The sequence below is a fragment of the Leptonotus elevatus genome, chromosome 12 (genome assembly GCF_054856555.1).
Source record: "Leptonotus elevatus isolate MCC_2025b chromosome 12, RoL_Lele_1.0, whole genome shotgun sequence".
NCBI lineage: Eukaryota > Metazoa > Chordata > Actinopteri > Syngnathiformes > Syngnathidae > Leptonotus > Leptonotus elevatus.
Genome location: NC_141250.1, coordinates 12,674,156 through 12,694,931, shown reverse-complemented (window position 1 = coordinate 12,694,931; position 20,776 = coordinate 12,674,156). Strand labels below are relative to the sequence as shown.

The 20,776-nt window shown below is 39.2% G+C and overlaps 1 protein-coding gene across 6 annotated transcripts in view; it reads left to right on the top strand.

The window, feature by feature from the left end:
* The first annotated feature begins 389 nt into the window (after positions 1–389).
* uggt2 (UDP-glucose glycoprotein glucosyltransferase 2) overlaps positions 390–20,776 on the top strand; it is a 37,974-nt gene continuing 17,587 nt past the window's right edge. For all 6 annotated transcript variants that reach the window (XR_015096620.1, XM_086090553.1, XM_086090557.1 and 3 more), the window contains exons 1-28: positions 390–991; positions 1,237–1,319; positions 1,400–1,530; positions 3,521–3,633; positions 3,805–3,982; positions 5,016–5,112; positions 5,195–5,267; positions 5,666–5,766; positions 5,905–6,004; positions 6,723–6,783; positions 7,026–7,117; positions 7,254–7,404; positions 8,153–8,272; positions 8,711–8,796; positions 8,911–9,046; positions 9,300–9,431; positions 9,522–9,686; positions 10,237–10,360; positions 10,448–10,546; positions 10,817–10,911; positions 11,343–11,549; positions 15,233–15,364; positions 16,856–16,986; positions 17,122–17,217; positions 17,326–17,428; positions 19,436–19,515; positions 20,321–20,510; positions 20,602–20,760. Coding sequence is in view for 5 of the 6 variants with exons in the window: in XM_086090553.1 (XP_085946679.1) it covers positions 861–991; positions 1,237–1,319; positions 1,400–1,530; positions 3,521–3,633; positions 3,805–3,982; positions 5,016–5,112; positions 5,195–5,267; positions 5,666–5,766; positions 5,905–6,004; positions 6,723–6,783; positions 7,026–7,117; positions 7,254–7,404; positions 8,153–8,272; positions 8,711–8,796; positions 8,911–9,046; positions 9,300–9,431; positions 9,522–9,686; positions 10,237–10,360; positions 10,448–10,546; positions 10,817–10,911; positions 11,343–11,549; positions 15,233–15,364; positions 16,856–16,986; positions 17,122–17,217; positions 17,326–17,428; positions 19,436–19,515; positions 20,321–20,510; positions 20,602–20,760 (3,366 nt within the window). In the remaining variant the exon portion in view is untranslated. The remainder of the gene's footprint in view (positions 992–1,236; positions 1,320–1,399; positions 1,531–3,520; positions 3,634–3,804; positions 3,983–5,015; positions 5,113–5,194; positions 5,268–5,665; positions 5,767–5,904; positions 6,005–6,722; positions 6,784–7,025; positions 7,118–7,253; positions 7,405–8,152; positions 8,273–8,710; positions 8,797–8,910; positions 9,047–9,299; positions 9,432–9,521; positions 9,687–10,236; positions 10,361–10,447; positions 10,547–10,816; positions 10,912–11,342; positions 11,550–15,232; positions 15,365–16,855; positions 16,987–17,121; positions 17,218–17,325; positions 17,429–19,435; positions 19,516–20,320; positions 20,511–20,601; positions 20,761–20,776) is intronic.

Here is a 20,776-nt window from a genome sequence, read left to right as displayed (position 1 = left end):
TTATTTATACTCAAAATAGATTGTTACTAAAGGGCAAATTAGATCATCACAATTGTATCTACTGTAGTAACAACATAAACACATATCACAAAGCCATGGATGAAACCTACCTAAGGATTATGCAGCGTTTTGGTGGGAAAATGTTTGAGTTGCACTTCAAGGCCCCTTAGTTGTCCGTTGCTGTGCCTGTCTGAATTGGCCCACTAACGGGTTGAAACGACACCTACTTTATTCTTTATTGGCAGTATTGGGTTTGATATAACAGCTTGCAATTTAATAATAACACATATCACTCCAAATGATATTTCATTATGTCCTATTAAATATTATTAAACGGGACACAAACCGGCAAGCTCCATCTGGCCAGCTCTACCGGTTGCTAGCATACGTCGTCCATGGTTGCTAATAGATGCCCAAAATAAACACCGAAAGTCATTGTATTCGTACATAGCGGTCAGGATCAATAACAGGGCGAGGGACGTGGATACACAGCCATGAGTCGGATAATGGATATAACGTCCAACTTTATCGACACGTGTTTGTAGATAGCAAGTTCAGTAACTCTTGATATCATATTGACGTCATTTCAAGTAGTTAAAGATGAAACTTTGCTAACTCGAACGTAAATGAATTGCCTGGTTCGTGCTGGAGTCTATTTATGCTGTTTCGCTCGCAAAGCAGTTGTGATTTTTTCAGCACTTTCACTAAAATGACCGAATGGGTTTGAGATGCAGCTGAGCTGAAACTGTAACTTCAGTAACTACGTGGCACAGACCGATTGACCGATTGATACACGTGGAAGGGGTGCTGGACTGGACGGCTTGACTGTGAGGCTCATACAACTTTATACTAAAACGATCATGAAGATGAGGAATATTATTATGGTGCCCCTGCTGCTGATCATCACGCTCCACACGGCATCTGCATCCAAAGGTGTCATTGCAAGTCTGAAAGCAAAGTGGCACGCGACTCCTTTCCTTTTGGAGACAAGGTATATTCACTATATAGGCACGCACACTGTCGTTATATTCCAGAATATACTGATATAATGATGGTTAAAACACGAGAGGCACATTTTTTTCAGTAAATGATGGTCAAATTCCAATTCGGCTTGAGAGGTTTCACTGTATTTTATTGATGAACCCTTTGCTCTATAGTCCTTAGGTTCACTCTGATATGTTTCTCAAAGACAATACGATATTGCATGTATTCAATCTTTTTCCCCCTCCTGTTCAGTGAGTTTATTGGAGAGGATGGCAATGAGAAATTCTGGCAATTTGTTGACACCGTGAAAGAGGTCACTGTGTACAAGCAAGGAGGTATGTGATCAAGTGTGAATAATTTATCTCCATTTACATGATTTTTCACTTGCAATTTATCACATTCTCATCCATCCCAGAGTCTGTCCGCTCATACTACAACCTTATCATTAAAAAGGCCAACCAGTTCCTCACGGATCTTCAAGTGCACTTGCTGAAATTTGCTCTCTCGCTGCGCTTCTACTCACCAGCTGTTCACGCCTTCCAGCAGGTACGGTGTGATCAAAAATTATAATTGCGTGAAATCTAAAACATTTTGATGATGTCGCTCTGGCAGCTTGGTAATATGACTTTATGCAGTGGGAGCCAAATAAATTACTGCAGAATTATTCATGCCATAGATAAGTATACCCATGACCTGGGCCCTCTGCCTTCTTTACTTACAATTGCTTTGGCACTGCTGAGTCATTATTTAAAAAAACACAGGGTGAAATATTTGACTTGAAATTGGACTGTTCAGCGATTATTATCTTGAATGATGCTGCAATATTACTTTCAGTGCTTGCAGGCTTTTTGGTGCACCACACATCATGTAAAACATTAGATAAACCATCCCCTGGTCTATAATAACATTTCATACTTAGGTATGCTTGTTGTAGAAATTCATTCTGCCTGTAGTATAACTTTTTTGTATACGCCATGCACTCAGGTAAGCTTTTAAGAACTGATTAGTCAATTAAAATGGATTTGTTTAAAATTCATCTTCCTGTGTGTGCAGTTTGCAACTTTGCATGTCCTCACTGTGTTTTTTTTCTACATTCCAAAAAACATACATGTTAGGTTGATTTAACACTAAATTGTCCATAGGTGGGAATTAAACTCAGCTTGGATAGGCTTCACGGTTCTGTTGAGGACAAGTGGAAAATGGGGATGATTGTTGATTAATGCAGTTGAATAGAAATGTGAAGCAACCAGCTGAGGCCGTGGTGATTCAGTCTCAACTTTGTGGTACATGGAAGTTGAACCACAATTTGGTCATGACGCTGGTCCGATTTTGTTCATGTACGTCACGCATCTCATTAGTATTAACTGTCACACAGATGTGAAATGAGATCAACCGTTAATGTCATATAAACCAGATTCTATTTTTTGCTAGAGGCAAGTACAGTGTAACCTCAGTTTTCGTCAGACTAAAACTGAATACTGTACTGTAGTACAAGAATCAAAGCAATATTTCCCATAGGAAATAATGTAAATCCAATTAATCTGTTTCAGACACCCAAATATATTTACAAATACATATTTTATAAAGAATAACTTGAGTTTTACATACAGAAAACTGTGTACAATAAATATAGACTACTAATGAAGTAGATAAATGAACATTTAACCTCACTTTTGTCTGTCTTTAGTGAAGTTGATGTATGAAAGACAAGGATGTGGGAGATAGGAGCCTTTTTCATTGTTTGCTGAGACTCGTTTCTTGGATTCCATCATGTTTCTCGCCTTCTTCATCAAATGGCTGGACCTCAGAATTTTCTGCCGTATTGTGTAAATAAGTCAGGCAGACAGCAAGTATATGCCACAATGCAAACTTTTATTAAAAACTCAAGGCAATCACAACTATGTCGGTCTGCTCGGCAACACTCGACCACGTTGGGCAGCATTGGTAAAACACATCCTTTTAAAACTCAGGCCTTCAAAATCAAAGCTGAATGATATAATAACACAGTTTCACCACACTTTCTTTGGTTCCTTGGTGGCTTCTTTATTGTTTGCATTTTGTAACTGTCTTTTAAGTGTAACTGCTAAATAAGCCACAGAGTTGCCGTAGAAAAATGTGGTGAAATTATTATACTGCATGCTTTTATTTTGAAGCCCTGACTTTTGACAGGATGTGTTATGCCGATGTTGTCTGAGTGAAAGTTTGCATTGTGGAATATGCCTTGCTTACTCTTTTTAGTCAATTTACAAAATTCTTGGGATGAATGCGTGGGATAATATTCACTCAATAAGGAACAAAGACAAAATGAGCCACAAGCATGTGGGATGGTGCGTTAATTCCGGATGAATGATTTTTCCAATAGTCAACTAAGGAATTTTCGTCAAATGCCCATCCTAATTTAAAACACAAATTTGTATGTATATGTAAGATGTTTATACTGCTACAATCCAAATGCAATCCAAAATGACAATAGAAACAGTGTTAGTGTTGTATTTATGTTCATGTCTGGTGTCAAATTGTAGCTGTTACTCCACAGATAGCCAGTGATGAGCCACCACCTGAGGCTTGTCCAGCTTTTGTCTCCATTCACGGCCAACATAGCTGCAGTACAAAAAACATCAAGAAGCTTCTGAAGGCAGCTGCAGGCAGGTAAATGCAAGTGACACCGCCAACCCCGTGTGGATCTACACAGCGGACCAGGGCACAAAAGTTTCCCAAGTTAATTTGATATTGGAAATCTTTGACACTCCCTCCGAGTGCATGTTTGCCCTTGGAAGAGTGAAATGTAATTTTCTGTGGTGCTTTTTCAAACGCTTGCAGGCCCCATCCGTATTTGTACAAGAATGATCACATATATCCCGGAGCTAATAAAACAGACGTCCCAGTCGTGATCCTCTATGCTGAGATCGGAACCAAGAAGTTCACCAGCTTTCATACCGTGCTAACAGAGAAGGCTGATGCGGGCGCTCTCACATATGTACTGCGTCATTTTGTGGCGGTAAGTTGCCCGAACATGGAGGATATGAGAGTACAAAAGCTCTTCACTTATTAATGTTATTTGCTGCTTGTGAACTTTGGATAAAAATGTCAAAAAAGAAATAAACATTAGGCCCTCTTCCTGCTCCTTGTTTCTCTTTGTTATGACCAGCACATACCAAGCTTTGACAGAACCATTTTAGGGGGAAAAAAAAACACGTTTTCTTTCTGTTATACAAGTAAGGTTAATAACATGACCGTGAACTCACTCGTAATCATTCTCAGCTGTTTACATTGATTTAGCCATTTGTTGTGACCCGTATCAGCCTTGAGCCGCCCCCACGGAAAAAGAAAATAACAAAAAAATGAACATTTCTTTCAGCCATGCTGAATAAAAGGCAAGGGTTGAGGTGTACAGTGGGTCTTTTAATGGCGCAATGCTGTGAATCTGGCACTGGTGTCAAGGTAACTGTCCTGTATGTATATATTTTTCGTGTTCCCGGTGGAGAAATACTTTTTGAGCGCTGCCTCACTGAAAGATTACAGAAAATTAATGCTTTAGATGTATCCGAGAGGTCACAACAAGTTCAGATGTGGTCAACAGTTTTTTAAGGCAAGGTTTGAAAGTGTTGTGACTTACTCAGAAAATCTGGTCAGTCAAGTGTGATGGTTTGCTTGATTGGACTGGAGCGTCGTTAACCTGCACCAAAGTGTAGAGTTTGCACTTTGGCTCTGCACACTTGGACTGGCTGCCATCTCCTAGGAGCTGTCAAATAGTTAGAATTTCCTCCGTCACACCTCCAAGAAAATTAGATATACTTCATATTTAATTCACTTAACTTAATAACTTACACTTTGTTTTATTAATGTAATTAACTTCATCTACCACTGATGCATCTAGTTGCTACTAGGTATTATTTTTATTAGCTGTTATCTCTTTACTGGTCCAACAGACAAATGAGTAGAGAAGTCTGCATAATATTTATTCTGTATGTCGGGCACATAAGCAATAGCGCTACCTCCATTATTATCATCACCTATAATCATTTCAACAGACTACAAAGCAACAGAAGATGCTTTTATCTGGCTACGGCGTGGAGTTGGCAATCAAAAGCACCGAGTATAAGGCAGTGGACGATACCCAAGTTAAAGGTTGGTCTGCAATTATCAAATATTTTTTGTTTCAGCTTTTTTTTTTGTCCTTAACAACAAGACACATTGTTTTTCTTGCTAGATTCAAAGACAATCATAAAGCCGGAGGAAGAGGATAATGACGAAGTTCAAGGATTCTTTTTGGGAACATTGAGGTAAGGAGCGACATTCGTTTATGTACACCATACCAGCCTTTTTTATTGGGTACACGGACACTAGATGAAACCAATACAATCAACCACTACACCAAAGAAGCATTTTGATTTTGATCTTGATATTTCTTCTTTTTTTTTTTTGTCATTTGACAAATACTGTATTTCATCTGGTACTCAAACAGCAGCACTATACAACTATGCATTTAGAAGTAGAACATTGGGCGTGCCTGTATTTGGAAGAAAAAAAATGGCGTGGATACAAATAATGACTCACTACCTGTGCCACTTAAGCTTAAAAAATGTTTATGCAACTATTGTATGGGATCTCATACACTGTGCTAATTGTAATGTTGCCAACATTGCAATATTTTAATGTTTCTTTTTTTCATTTTTTTTAGGAAATCTCATCCTGAACTCCAGGAGCAACTTGGTGAGCTTCGCAAGCATCTACTGGAGAGTACCAATGACATGGCCCCTCTCAAAGTGTGGGAACTGCAAGGTAGCATCATAGTAGTGGCCATTCATTAATTTCTATATGAATGTTGTTCATAGTTACAGTTTTTACTGATGTCTCCTTAAAAAAATAAATGTATTAGCTGCACTGTATAACTCAGATTTAATTATTTGATCCCCGAAGATTTAAGCTTCCAAGCGGCTGCCAGAGTCCTGTCCGTGCCAAAGTTTGACGCCTTGAAGCTCATGCGAGACCTCAGTCAAAATTTTCCAAGCAAGGCAAGGTTAGAAAATATATCACTGAGTTCACAACGCAAGTTTTTCATGTACAGAACCTTAATCATTTTACATGTTTTTATATATATATATATATATATATATATATATATATATATATGTATATACAGTATATATTCCCAGCATCGTAAGATGTTTAAATACAGTGAAACACCCCCGAACGTGGAACTATTTGAAATTCAACCAATATTTTTTATAGAAAAAAATGTCTAAAAAATTAGACTCATTATGCTCGGAAAAAAAAGTGATGTCATCACAATAGGGCAACAGTGGTTAATGTATCTTTCTACTGATTTTGACGGTTAAGACTCGTACCGCAAAATGACCTGAAGAGTAAATAAACGTTTATATGTTAGCATAAGTTGTAGCTTGGAATGCACAAAAAATTCAAATAACTTGATTGACAAGATTGTGTTAAACTTTGAAAGTTCCCCCATAATTAGGTCAACATATTTGCTGTCTAGGGTGACCCCTGTAATTTCCACAATAAAATGGCTGCTCATGTTTGCTCTTCTAGTTAAAACAAAAACAGCAAAAGTGATGAGTTATAGTTGTTTGTTTTCAGTGGATTTGTGTACAGATTTACCCTCTGGAGGGCATGCAGGTTTTTCAGAGATTAAAACGGTCATTTTACTGCCGGCCGCGGGTGTGATAAAGGCTGATGGTGAGCGTATGTTTTACTGTACTGCTTTACTGTTCCCACAGATCACTGACAAGAGTGGCTGTAAAGAGCGAGATGAGAAAAGAAATTGAGGAGAACCAAAAGGTGCGATATCGTAAGCTGTGTCCAAACATGACATTGCAGAAAAAGACTTTGGTTTGATAGTGCTTCACAAGTTGGATGACGAGTCTCTGATCTGTATCTGAAATAACTACCGCGACATCAAAAACAATTTTCAGACTTTTGTCCTTGATTCCATTCAGTCTTTTATGTAGCTTTTTTTCTCTGAGATAAAATATGGGAAAAAATTCTGGCTATCATCCAACTATATGTGTTTGTTCTTTAAGCATCTGAGTGAGACCATTGGTGTTCACCCTGGAGATGGGGAGCTCTTCATAAATGGTCTGCACATTGATCTGGATGTTCACAACCCTTTCAGGTAGGATTCCAACCAGAGATGACCAGTGGTCTGCTTATCCTCCCCTACTGGAACCCTTCCGTTTGTGTTCCTTTTGCCACATGATCACACGTTTGATTCCATTTAAAACGCCTTCCTTGTCGTCTTTTTTTGATAGCATTTTGGAGATCCTTAGAGGCGAGGCCAGGGTCTTGGAAGGTCTTCACAACCTGGGTGTAAAAGGAGAGCACCAGGGCACACTGCTGAGATTGCCTGTGAACCGTGTGGCAGACAGCTATGCCTTAAATATCAGAAATGCAGCTATAATGGTGCGTTGTGGTGACTCATCAGTCCTGGACTACACAGCGGGTAACAATAGGGAATCAATCATCTGCCAAGAAATTATTTTAAATTAGACTCTTGGAAGTTTTTCATTGCGGGATGCGCAAAGCATATCCAAATTGAACCAACCACATAAAAAACTCCTCATCCTTCGGATGCTGTTTGATGGGGGCTCTGGGTTTAAGAAAGAGTAAAGGGCAGTTTGCCAAGGGCAAGTCGACTTCATGGATCCTGCTTGCTAATCAATTTTACAATTGTAAAAAGAACTGTATGGTAAAACTTGTAACAAATATTCTGTACTGAGCAGTACAGTAGTTTCCTGTACTATGCTAATGTTGAAACTTTTGCTCTTTGACATTACTGGCATCCTCCGATGGTAGCATCAGAAAAAAAGTGTGAATTTTTGTGCAATAGGCTGATGTCTTGTGGGTGCCATGCATGTGGTTACTTTGATCCCATTATCATTTAGAAGTGTATTTTTCCCAAAGTTCGATTTCTGAACTGTTGGACCTCATGACATGCAGTGTTTGAGCTTTCACCTTATACTGTTTGAACTGTATATGAGAGGACAAGATGTAGACTGTAATATTTACTATATTTCTTTATATATGAGTCCTAGATGCTGAAAAACACTTGCACTTTGTTTTTCTTCAGTTGCACTTCTTAGTTAACAAGCAAGGCAAAATGTTGTTAATGATGTTTTTCTTGTTTTTGTTTTTTGTTCTGTATTCTCAGTGGATGAATGATATTGAGAATGACCCAATGTACAGCAGCTGGCCAGCACGTGTCCAGGATCTGCTAAGAACCACTTTTCCAGGAGTCATCCGACAAATCAGACGTAATTTCTTCAACCTGGTGAGGTCACAATGTTGGTTATATTAGCTACTTATGTTGCATAATCCTTTTTGATTGTCAGACGTAAATTTCATTGATCATCATATCTTTGGAAAAGAGCTTTTGAAGTCTCGTTTCCATAGATAATCACATCTTTTGAGTTCTTTATCATCAATGCTTTGGCAAGCCGTGATGTATTTTAGCAAGTTTGGGTCCTAAACAAGAGACATATTTCAAGAAGCCTGCTATGCTATATTTTTTTATACTAACTGGCCACAACATTAGGTACATCTGCTCCATATGGAATGAGACCAAAAACAAGCTGTATCAGTAGTTTTGCATTTACAATGATGATAAACAACAAAAACAAAATAACAATTATATTAAGTAAAGAGATAAATATTTGTCAATTTAGGAATTGACACGCATCATTTCCTACGCTCTCTGGGACTTTTGTAGGTTCTATTCCTCGATCCAGAAGAGGAGAAAAGTGTTGAGTTGGTGAAACTCGCTGGCCTCTTCTACAAACACAAGATCCCCTTGAGGTCAGTGCATCTGTTGCTGTTTTATGCTCCACTTTAGGCATTTATAATCCTCACCAAGGCACTGTTTCTCATTTCATCTGCAAATTGAATACTTGTTTTGCTCACTTTGGCCAGAATTGGATATGTGTTTGTTGTCAACGCCGAAGATGAGATTGATGGCTTCTCGGATGCTGGGGTTGGCTTTTACCGACTCCTGAATTACATCGCAGACGAGTATGATTTATCCCAGGCCCTGATATCCATGGCCTCAGTAAGTATATCGCAAATATAAATCTCTGTTGTTCCCTTTGCAGTTTTTACTGAATAACTGAAGTACTTTTCTCACCTTATACTCAGTTGTTTCCTTACAGCCCTTATAATTGTGTTGTTTTTGTCATGTTTGTACTGCAAGAGTTAGTGGGCCTTCCTATGCTAGCAGCTCTGTCAAATTCTGGGAAATTGTTGACGGAGTTGGGGATGTGAGTATACAGTTAAATCTCATCTGACCTGTCACTCAAATGCAGTTGTACAACAGAGTCAATGAAGGGGACACATTGACGGTTGACACAATCACTGCTTTCCTGAAGAGCAAATTCCCCAAAGCTAATGCTGAAAGGATCCTCGGTGCGGAATCAGAATATGATGACAGAAGGAAGGTAAGGACATAAATGGTGTCTTCTTATTTGCCTTTATAGTCAGGAATTAGTAGTGAAAAATAAGTATTGCAATCATTTAATGTGCCCCAGGATGGCGCCCTTTTTTACAAAAAGAGTGGCCTGGGTGCCCTCCCGCTGGCGTTATTTAACGGCGTCCCCCTGAGCCCAGATGAGATGGAACCGGATGAGCTGGAGAGCGTCATTCTGCAGCACATAATGGACTCCACTACTGCCTTCCAGAAAGCTGTTTTCATGGTATGACTCCACTGTATGGTCAGCCTCCCAAAGGATGTCTATATACATTTAAAAAAAATCAATCAAAATACTGATGTAGTGTTATAAGGGCAGTTCGGTTTACGAGGTCTGTTCCTACCTTGGTGATGTAATTAGAATTTGTATCATTAGCCTATGATAAGGCAGTAGTAATACGACTTAATTATTGTCATAAAAGTCTGAAACACACTTCATGAACATAAACATAAAATCAACAGTAAAATCAAAAATACTATTTTAAAAGTCTGTGACAACCATCATAAATGGAGACCCATTGTATTATCAATAGTCATTGTAGAAAAACAGCAGTTACTTAGTCAATGGAGCTCCGAATTTGTGAGTTGCCTTCACACAGTTCAGAATAACAAAATAAACAAAATAAAATAAATCTATTCAACTCAAGGCAGGTAACAAAAATGAAACAAACCATGATGTGTTAAAAAAAATCAGGAAAGTTAGTTTCTGAACTATATCACATTGTTGTGTTTAAATACTTCACGGTATGTTGTAATAAGTCAACTACTGTTTGCAGGGTCATTTGACTGAAGGAACAGATGTGATGGATTACCTAATGGAGCAAGCCAATGTGGTACCCAGAATGAATCCACTCATTCTAAGTACAGGCCGGAAGTACCTGGACTTCACTTCGTCTCCGGGTGACCTCACCTACTCAAAAAGTGGAAAAAATATGCTTTCATTAAAAAATTGTTTTTAAATTATTTGTATTTATTTATTTTGCACAGTTCTAAGTGACTGGGAGGACACAACCATGTTTTCATTCCTGGACTCCAGAGACAAGACTGCTGTGATGGCTAAGAGAATGAAATACTTGACTAACAATGGTGAGAAGGCTTTTTATCCACGTTTTCACCAACATACAGTGTATTCTATAATTTAACATTTTTTTAATCCTTTGTTACATATTTCTTATGTGACCATGAGTATATTAAAATGATTATTAAGATTTAAGACACCTCTAAGAGTAGTTCAACACAAATGTAACACTAAGCAAATCTACAATTCAAACAAAACAATCTGCAGCTATTCTCTCGCTAGTCTTTAGGTTAAATGTCTACAATTGTCGTAGTTGAGATGTTTCTCTTCTCCCTCAGATGAGGACGGGATGAGCACTGTGACCATGTGGATTGTCGGAGATTTCGAGAAAGCCTCAGGAAGAAAATTGTTGCTCGCTGCACTTAAACATTTGGTACGTGAGTAACATCAGCTCTGTAAAGTGCATTTCCAGTTTTAAGACACACCTTGATAGAAAATGTGGTAATTTGTGTAAATTACACATTTTTATCATAGTGTAATGTTCAATGGAATCAAAGTAAGTTATATGGGGATGGTTGATTTTGACTTTTAATTAAGCAGTTGACTCTGGCGCGGCCTTTATTGTAAAAGAAAAAAAAAGGAACATTTTGTTCTCATAACTGATTGTAGTTCAATTATATGTTATAGTCGCTAGGGATTTCCGGTATGTCAGGAACAAAATATTTAAACCAATCAACACTTACTTGTGTGCTTCTTCAATTACACCACCCACGCTCAAAATAAACGTGTGATAGATGTGTGCGTTACATCACTTCTGTATGTGTGTGTCTCTCTGTGTATGTGTGTGTGTGCACGTACAAGCAGAGAGCCAGCCCCGGAGTGCGTGTGGGGATGATGGCTAATCCCGGCGGAAGGCCCAGTGAAGATAACACGGCCGTGTACCGGGCTATCTGGGCTTCATTCCTCACCCAAAAGAATAAAGCTGCAGCTGAGTTTGTGCAAAAACTTGCAAGGGAGCAAAGTCACCAGCTCCTCCAGCAGGGGAGCAAAATGAAGGACTTGCTGCTGCAGGTAAAGGATTCATTTGAGCATGCAGTTAGCGAGCATTTGCTTTTATTTCATATGTCTGTTGAATTAAAGTCACTTAGCCCTACAGTAGTCAAACACAATACTTACAGGTTGTAATTTCAAAGCTTCTTCTTGCATTAAGTCACCTTCATAGAACATTTATTAACCACACCCGCAATACATTAAAACCATCTTGCATAATTCACCTGTGTCGGGTGGATTCCTTGTACCTCCAAAAATTATCACTTTTCACGAGACCCCAAAAACTGAAACAAATGCAGCAAGAATGTGAATAGTGCAAATGCAAAAGACTTGAATTTGACATATTTACATGATCATTTAACTGTTATAATAACATACTTCCTTGACACCAATTACTACTTTCTCATTAGCTGGGGCATCTTCTGGATTCTTAATGTTACAGAATGAGCCCTAAAAAATATATATGCAATTAAGCTTTCCAGCAAATAGCTAAGGGGAGGCTCCACAGAAGAAAATGCAAATACAGATTCATTCAACAGCAAACCACAAGTAGGATCACTGTATTTGCTTGTCTTTGGTATGTTTTGACAATTTGGCCTATCACCAAAGTTGCTCATGTCGTGATATTTTTATGTTTTGCCACTTAAGCCCTGATTAGTAAATTCAAAAGCACTGTCCTCTGTTAAAGACCAAACAGCTTGAGCTAAGGTTTTAGAACAGAGTGACTATATTTTACCCAACATCTTTTACAGAGAGAGGCTGAGTGTTTAGCACAGAAATGTAGTCTATTTGAGAAAATGTACCCATTTAGCAGTGAGGTGTCATCACGGTTATTCAAAGGATCTGCGTCTCACTTCATGACAGATACGGTAAGTCACGGTTGAGACTCATTGATAGACCTGATGTACCAACAAACTTTTTAACAACTTTGCTTCCCCCCTCCAATGCAAGCTGAAGGAGTTTGAGTGGCAGCTTCTCTGCTGGTGATTGTTTCCTCACACATTCCCACTTGACTGTGACTGACTGTGGCAGACTGCATCACTGTCCTCGGCACTTACCCGCTTTTATAAAACACAGACTGCAGTGCCAATTCTTTCAGTGCAGACGCTCGCCGCTCTGAATTACAGCACTGCACATTTCTACAGATTGAAGCGCGGCTTATGTACACTAATTGGTATGGTTTGATTTACTTCACCATAGTACAGTTCAAACATTCATGAATATGGTCTTGTGGTATCATTCAATATCAGCCGGACAGTGTTTTAATTTACCAACTAAATGAACAAAGAAAATAAATATAGCACATATCAGTAAAGTGTGCTGACAATATCTACAGTATAAACAAGAAAAACACAACTTTTAATTCTCCCTCATAGATGGTCTACATAATTTGTTTAAATAATACACCCAAAGTAATTGTGGACAATTCTCAGTTGACTAATCAATAGACAGCAGTGAGTCTAGCTCCATCCTCAATCAAACATGTATCCTTACAACCAGCTTTCCTACTAAATAGGGTACGGAGAAATGGTACAATTTAGCACCAATGTATTGTGACCGTTTAACTGCGGGACGGAACCAGCCCATCAGGGGGTCCAATCTTGCCCGTGAGGACAGAACATAAACTGCAGTCTTTTGCTAAAATTAATGGTTGTTGCAGGGCGCATTGATAACCACTTTAATTACATTGTGAAAATTGGCTGTTGTAAAGAAATTTCAGAATTCTCTACAAAATTAATTTTGTAGGGTAATTGGTACCAGGTAATTATTTGCACCAAAAAACAGGACCCCCCACCCAAAAAAAGGAAATATTTTGACCTGTCATTTTTAGATTAGGCCCACTTAAGATCATATTTGGATTTAAGTGGCCCCTGTATTAATATGAGTGCTCCATATCATAATGAACTGAATCACTTAGTGGAAGCAGTTTAACTTAACCTGCGATTTAGCAGCTGCCTGCTACGATTCTATGATAAGAACATATTGACAATTACGAGTCAGACAAAAATGTTGCCATTTTGTTGCTGACTTTCTGTATCATTATGAAGCCTCTTTTTCAAATATTTAGATAAACGCACAGAAACCAATATACACAGTAAGCTAATTAGTAAAAATAACTACATAAATACCGGTCAGTAACTAATTTCACACTCATAAGTTCAATTTTCACAAACAGCAATGCCAAAACTGCCATAGCGCTTAACATGTATGATTTCCTACAAAATTCTTGTGGGCACTCGTGTGATGCTGTCGTTATTTTGATATCATCATATTGTTAAATTAGATTTCAATTCCCATTTCCTCGCAATTTAATCTAGAGCCCAGAATGTTGTCAAAAACTCTTATGAAAGTATTTGCCGTATTATTGTTGTTATATTGTCTTGTTTTATGTATTCGTTCTGCTGCATGATAATAGGAGGGAAATTGGAGATGTTCCTGAAGCTAAAACGATTTCCGAGTGAAAAATGTAATTCCCTGGCACACAGGGAAGCACCTCAGGAAATAGATTTTTTTCACAGGTGGAACAAGCAATCAGTCAGTGTCAGTAAAACGTGTGTATTTGTGACTTGAGCGTAGGGCGACTGTATCAGTGAAATAAATGATAGCATTTTAGGCATAACCGACAAGCATAACAGCAAAAGGGAGGATAATAAAGGTCCAATGCGGCCACTCGCGGAGATTTGTCCCAACACCACTTTCTTGATTTAAGTGTCCTGTCTGGCTAAATGGTGATTGATGAGCCCATCTTCTCATTCCCCTTCTGAACATCAGCTCTTAGAATACGTTTAGAAGTGCGTGTGATGCTCCACAGCCTGTGGATGTCAAGGCGGGCAGCCCACTCACTGTCAGTTCCACTTGATCTGTCACGGGGGTCGGCGCACGGTGGAGGATATCCTTGTGTCCAGGAATAGATGAGCAGCAGAATGCATTATTTCATTAGGCTTTTAATTCCCTTTTCGGTCATATGTGACGGATACAAGATGCCTGGTCCAAGCACTCAAGCCACCGTTGTGTGCGGGCGCCGGCCATACGAAATCATGTGACAGCAGGGTTTGAACGTCTAGCACAGTTTACATTCAGGGGCGACTATAACAAACATCCCTTCAGTTATACCTAGTTTAAGATGTGGGTGAGCTGGTGAGTGGGCTGGAAATAGCAATGTAAGGAATGAGAGGATGTGTGAGTTGAGACTCGGAGTCAGGGGATATGAGTTTATTATTGGCTGCCAGACAGTCTTGCTGACTGGATTGTGCTGACATTATTGGTATTTACCTGTTCTCCTGAGAAGAGGAACGTTGCAGAAACTAATAACCTGACTCCACACACCCCTTTCACTCCCACGTCTAATTTGTTACGCACAAAAAATGGCAGAGATTTAATTAAAAGTTGGTTTTTATTAATTAGAAATGGATTAATCTCACTTTCACACATACACACGCGCATGCCCGAGCTGACAGCTCGGTCTGTGTGCTTGAAATATCTGACAACTGCATCGATGCAAGGCATCAAGGCTATTGTGAATAATAAAAGAAAAAAAAACATGTAATGTTGGCCTCCTTGTCATTCATTTATCATTCCCCAACCCTGTAAATTGCTCCGATATTGTTTTGGACATGCTGTAATAGGGAAAAAGTCCTTGAGCTACTCTATTGGATTGTACGGTACAACCTCAATACAAGCAAATGTTTTTTTTCTGCTCTTAGGGCATGGACACAGATGCCTTTGAGAAGAAGTTCAACACCCTAGAAGTAGATTTTATTCGCAGTCAGCAGCTCTTCTGCCGGGATGTCCTAAAACTGAGTGCCGGACAGAGAGGAGTCATCAGCAATGGCAGGGTGAGTGCTTTGAATCCATTCATTCCTTATTAGTAAACGCAAAGAAATAGGTGTCAGGAACTGCATTTGTTTGTTTTTTCTTGTGAGTAGTTGCCATGACAATTAATGATAGGCACAATTCAAATCATGCTTTCGCTGCTGTGAGAGGCAGCAAGGCCTCTTATCTTAAAATTGACTGGAGCAAAACACACAGAACACCATGACTTAAGTGGGGAAAACATTGTGTTACATTCACATTACATTTAACACCCCCAAGGCAAGTAGTAAATAACACATTTCAAGTCCAGTTGTCCTCGACTCAGCCTTCCGAGGCACGGCTGGATGAGGAAGAGATTGTGGCCTGCATATTGACACAAAAACAACTCTTTCTTTTATTCATGTTGTTATGTGTGTCATTTATTAAACGCACTGACAAAAAACGTTCTGCAAATTCCGCAAAGGGTGACCGTGTACGTCATGTAGATTTTATGAATGTGTATGCGTAGTTTGCCGAATCTAGTAAGTATTTGATCCAAAACATAATAGAGTACTTGGTGGAGAAATCCGTGCTGGCAAGCGCAGCGATGCGACGTTTCTTGTAGTTGGTCACCAGGTTTACACACAGCTCAGGAGGGATTTTGGCCCACACCTTTTGTGTAACTAAATCCTTCAAGTTTCTTGGCTGTCGCTTGAAAACTCAAAAGCTTCAGCTCCCTCCACAGGTTTTCTATTGGTTTGATATCCCGAGACTGACTAGTGCGATTCCCAGCCACTGTGCCACTTCTCATTTGTTTTTTGTGAAAGATCATCAGGTATGCTACGGACATTATACAATAGCACCTAATGGGTTTGACTGTTCTTATTTATTTACAACAAATAATGTACAGTATCTTTGCTTATATGTTATATGCGACTTCACTAGTCTAAACATGACATTCTGATGAATATTACATTTGTGGAATATGAGTTATGAAGCAAAATCCAGCCATTTTTTATCCATCTCAGGGGGCGGCCATTTTGCCGCTCAGGCAATGATCCAATCACAGCTCAACTGTTTTATGAAGCTGAGCGGTGGTTGGTTGTTACCTGAGACCTGAGAAACTGTGATGTCATTTTCACTCGACAGCAAGTGGACATTGATGAATTTTGCTGCTTAACTCATATTCCACTAATGCAATATTAACCAAAATACCGTATTTAGACTAGTGGGGCTGCATAGAACATATTGTCAAAAATATTTGGGGGGTTGACTTCCCCTTTAAATGGTCTCCCAGCAGAAGATGCATAATTAACTTAAATTGTGGGTTCACTGAGAGCGATTATTATTATTATTATTATTATTATTATTTTTACCTTTATGCTGTTCTTTTTGTGAATGTTTTAAATTGGTGGCACAGACTTAGAACCAGCAGTGTATTTTTTCCTTTTTTATTATCCTGATAACTGACACAAGAGATTTTTTTTTTCCCAATGCTGTGTTGCGACATTCTTCTCGTCTGTCGTGTATGTCAGATCCTCGGGCCACTCGATGAGCAGGAGGAATTCACTGCAGAGGATTTCCAATTGCTGAACAAGATTACTCGGAGCAGCTCTGCCGAGAAAGTCAAAGCCCAAGTTAAACTGATGGGGATGAAGCCAAAGCAGTATGTTTTTTTCCCCCCATCTTATTTGCCCTGTGACTACTGTTCATGATGGATGCTTCAAAATCCCATAAACTTTATGCCTTTTAGTCATTTTAGCGTGACATCAAAACATCCAACTCCTTATTTTTGTCTCAGTTCCAGCGACCTGGTCATGAAAGTTGATGCCCTGTTGGCTGCGGCCCCCATGGGAGAGGTCCGAAAGGATGTGACCTTTCTCAAAGAAAACCACAGGTGGGCAAGTGTCCTATCACTCTTTGAAATAAAAGTGCGACATAATATTGTCTTTTCAATTTTCTTTATTCGGGTTGATTTAGCTAACCTTTCGATCCCCCCTCACAGCGTGCTGCAGCTCTCTGCTCGTGAAAACGAGGTGTTCTATGATGTGGTGGCCATCGTTGACCCGCTTACTAGGGCAGCGCAGAAGATGTCCCCCCTGCTGATTGTAAGTTATCATCGCTGTCCAATGAAAACCATGTATATCACTTTTTTCCCCAGGAGCAATAAACAACAGATTTACTAGGATTTCATAAAAAACACACCACAAACCCTGATAGACAGATTCAGCACCCGAAACAGAGATCTGTTTTCACAGCCACCGCTGTATATTATATCGATTGGAGTAGAGAAAATCATAATTGCTTAATATCGAAGTATTATTATTCGCGGTGTCAGGCAATTATAATTTTTTATTGTAATTAATCGCATTACTTCAATAGTTAACTCACGATTAATCGCAAAGTTTATATCTGTTCTAAATGTACAATAAAATGTAAAAGTTAAAAGTTTGTATACTCTTAACATAAAAGTGGGGGGGAATGTTAAACTACTATAAATATGGCTGCATCTTTTAGTCATTGATACAGTAGTTTCATAGTAATTCCTAAAATTGAGTTAAAATTAAAAATATGTACTGTACTGTAAAAAACAAATGTGATATTTATTTGTATTTAGGTAATTTTTCTGCCACTAGATGGCATAATTGCATTTGTAAGATGCTGGTGACAGCTCAATGCAGTTTTTCTTTTCATATTAAGAGCTATCTAATCTTTATCATGAAGTAACTTGTGAAATTCTGCACATTTTAAAAATTGTAAAATATAACTTGACCCCAGTCTCCACAAATATATGCATTATTGAATGCAATTTTGACGTGGACGTGTCTGCTGTGTTGTGACTAGAATTCCCCCAGTATAGGCTTTCCAAGTAAGGGGCGATAAAATAACTTTTCATTAACTTACAATTAACACTCATTTTGACACCCCTAATTATTATATATTTATCTGCAACAACAAAAATTATTAGAGTAGAGAAATCGAAAGTTGCTTCATTGGGACAGTGTTGGCCGGGTTCAATATGACTCTTATACAGTATATACGTAGCTAACAAAGCTATCGCTATCCTGCCTACACAACTTCCAGTGGAAACATAAGTCAGTTCAGGGTTTACCGTTTCACACCTCACTTAACCACATATTAAGTCAAATAGAGCTTGCATGTGTGTGTCAGCCTTTCTCAGGGACCAGTGGGCTTATTTTGTGGAAATCCACCACAGATGGCCTGCTTAATATGAAAATATGACTCACTATGTTCAGCCAGCGAGTGAATCAGCTACCGTCACCAGACATTGTTAGCTGTGTGCTCTCAGCCTAGCACTGCATTGTGCAGAAGAAATCATGATGGCGGCACATTGTATTGATTTGTGGTTGTGATAGAGGCAGCCCCGTGCACAAAACCACTGACCCTTTGTTGCTTTTTCTTCTATTAAATTGTGTATTTATTATATTTGGAATAGCAGTAGCTCAATCTGAAAGGGCTTCATTGGAAGTGTTTGGCTTGGGGACTGGAAGGTCGGATCGATCGATATCCACAGACCAAAAAAAGCCCAATATACGCCATGGACTAGAAATTGGGCTGAGTGGCTGGCTGCTGTACAGCTGCCAGTTGCTGTTAGAAGTGATTCTGAGGTGAAATAAAACATGCATTTCCTCATAGGTGCTGCTGTTTTGGTATGCAAGAGAGTTCTTTATTGTCCTTGTATGACCTTTCTCAACCGAGATAATTACGGCTACATAAACTAATATTACTTTTTTGTTTTGTTTTTGTCTTGAAGCTTTTAAGCCGTTTAAATGTCTTAAAGGGTGAGTTTATAATTTTTAAACTGCTAACAAGATTTGAATTTAGCCTCAGTGAACTAACCCCCCTGAAACCTTAAAAACAAATACAGTAAACACCTTACATACATTAAAGGCCTGGTACACTCTGCATTTTAGTTTAAAAGGGGAAAAAGTACAAAAATAAATAAATGTGTAATGTAAATTGAATAATCCTTTCGGGAGCGTAATAAAGCTTGTTTTTCTTCCACCGTCTGCTCTCCAGCACATGGAAGCCTGTTTGTTTCTGCTTTTGCTTCTTAATTTTAACAGTCTCTTTTCCTCTGCGGCCTCCCGCAGGTGCTCAGTCAAGTGGTCAACTTACGGCTGCGCTTGTTCACCAACTGCAGGGCCAAGTTGTCGGAGATGCCCCTCAAGAGGTAGGCTCGGCGCTCCAGTTGTAATTAGGCGCTCCCGTTAGGCTTGTTTGAGTGTCCTCGGACTGTTCACCGAGCATATCTGCCTCACTCCTCCACTCCACAAGATTAAACTGATGCAATCTGCTTAATATCGCCGCCTTATTGCTCTGGGCCTGGTATTGCATCTCTGAGCAAATTGCACTGCCGTGGTACGAAAAACAGCCCAACAAATCAACAACAAAAAGACACGGTCTCGTAACTTTTAGAGCACTATGAATGTGAGTCGAAGGGATTTTTACAATACTGTGTTGAAAGGATTTTTATTGGTGACACCATCACAATTTCCAGGTAGCGAATAAGGCCTCAATTTCCAATATGACTTTTGTGTTCATTTAAGAGTTTTTCAAGCATCATGCCAGCATGTCTGTACTTTGTTATATTTTACTTACATTAAAACTACATTACAGGAAGAAACGTTTTGAGGACTACAATACTTTGCTGTTCTAAGATGCCATGCTAATATGTGTAATAAGACTATTCTGGCTGGTAGCATTGTATATTTTTAGAAATATTGTGTCATCATTACTATGTTTTCCAGTCTGTCCGGGAGCTCATATTAAAAAATCATATCAGCATAAAAATTAGGCTGTAGTTAATGATTGAAAGTGTTTCCGCCCGTATATCTGTATGGCTTACCAAATTACCATATTCTGCAGTAGTAGTCTCACTTTGAATATGTCTTAGAAAGTGGACAATTCCACATGTCATCATTTTTAGTGGTTCAAAAGTGTATACCGCCATTCCGACATTTCATATCTATCTGCAGCTTTTACTCTTTTGTGTTGGAGTCTGATGTCACCTTCCTGGCCAACGACACGATGTCTGCCGGTCCGGTGGCCCACTTCACGGATCTTCCCGAATCTCCACTTCTCACCCTTAATATGATCACACCAGAGGGCTGGATGGTGCAGGCTCTCCGCACCCCCCATGATTTGGATAACATCCACCTTCAGGAGGTATGCCACGGACCCTCTTTGACTTTAATTTGGGCCACCTTTAATTGATAATTTTTGTTTGCGTACTAATCAAACGGTGATGTCATTCCAGATTAGTGGGACGGTGACGGCAGAGTATGAGCTCGAACATCTCTTGCTTGAGGGACACTGTTTCGACCTGTCGACCGGCCAGCCTCCCCGTGGACTGCAGTTTACCCTTGGCATGAGTCGAGACTCTATCATGTATGACACCATCGTCATGGCTAACCTGGTCAGTTTAAAAATAA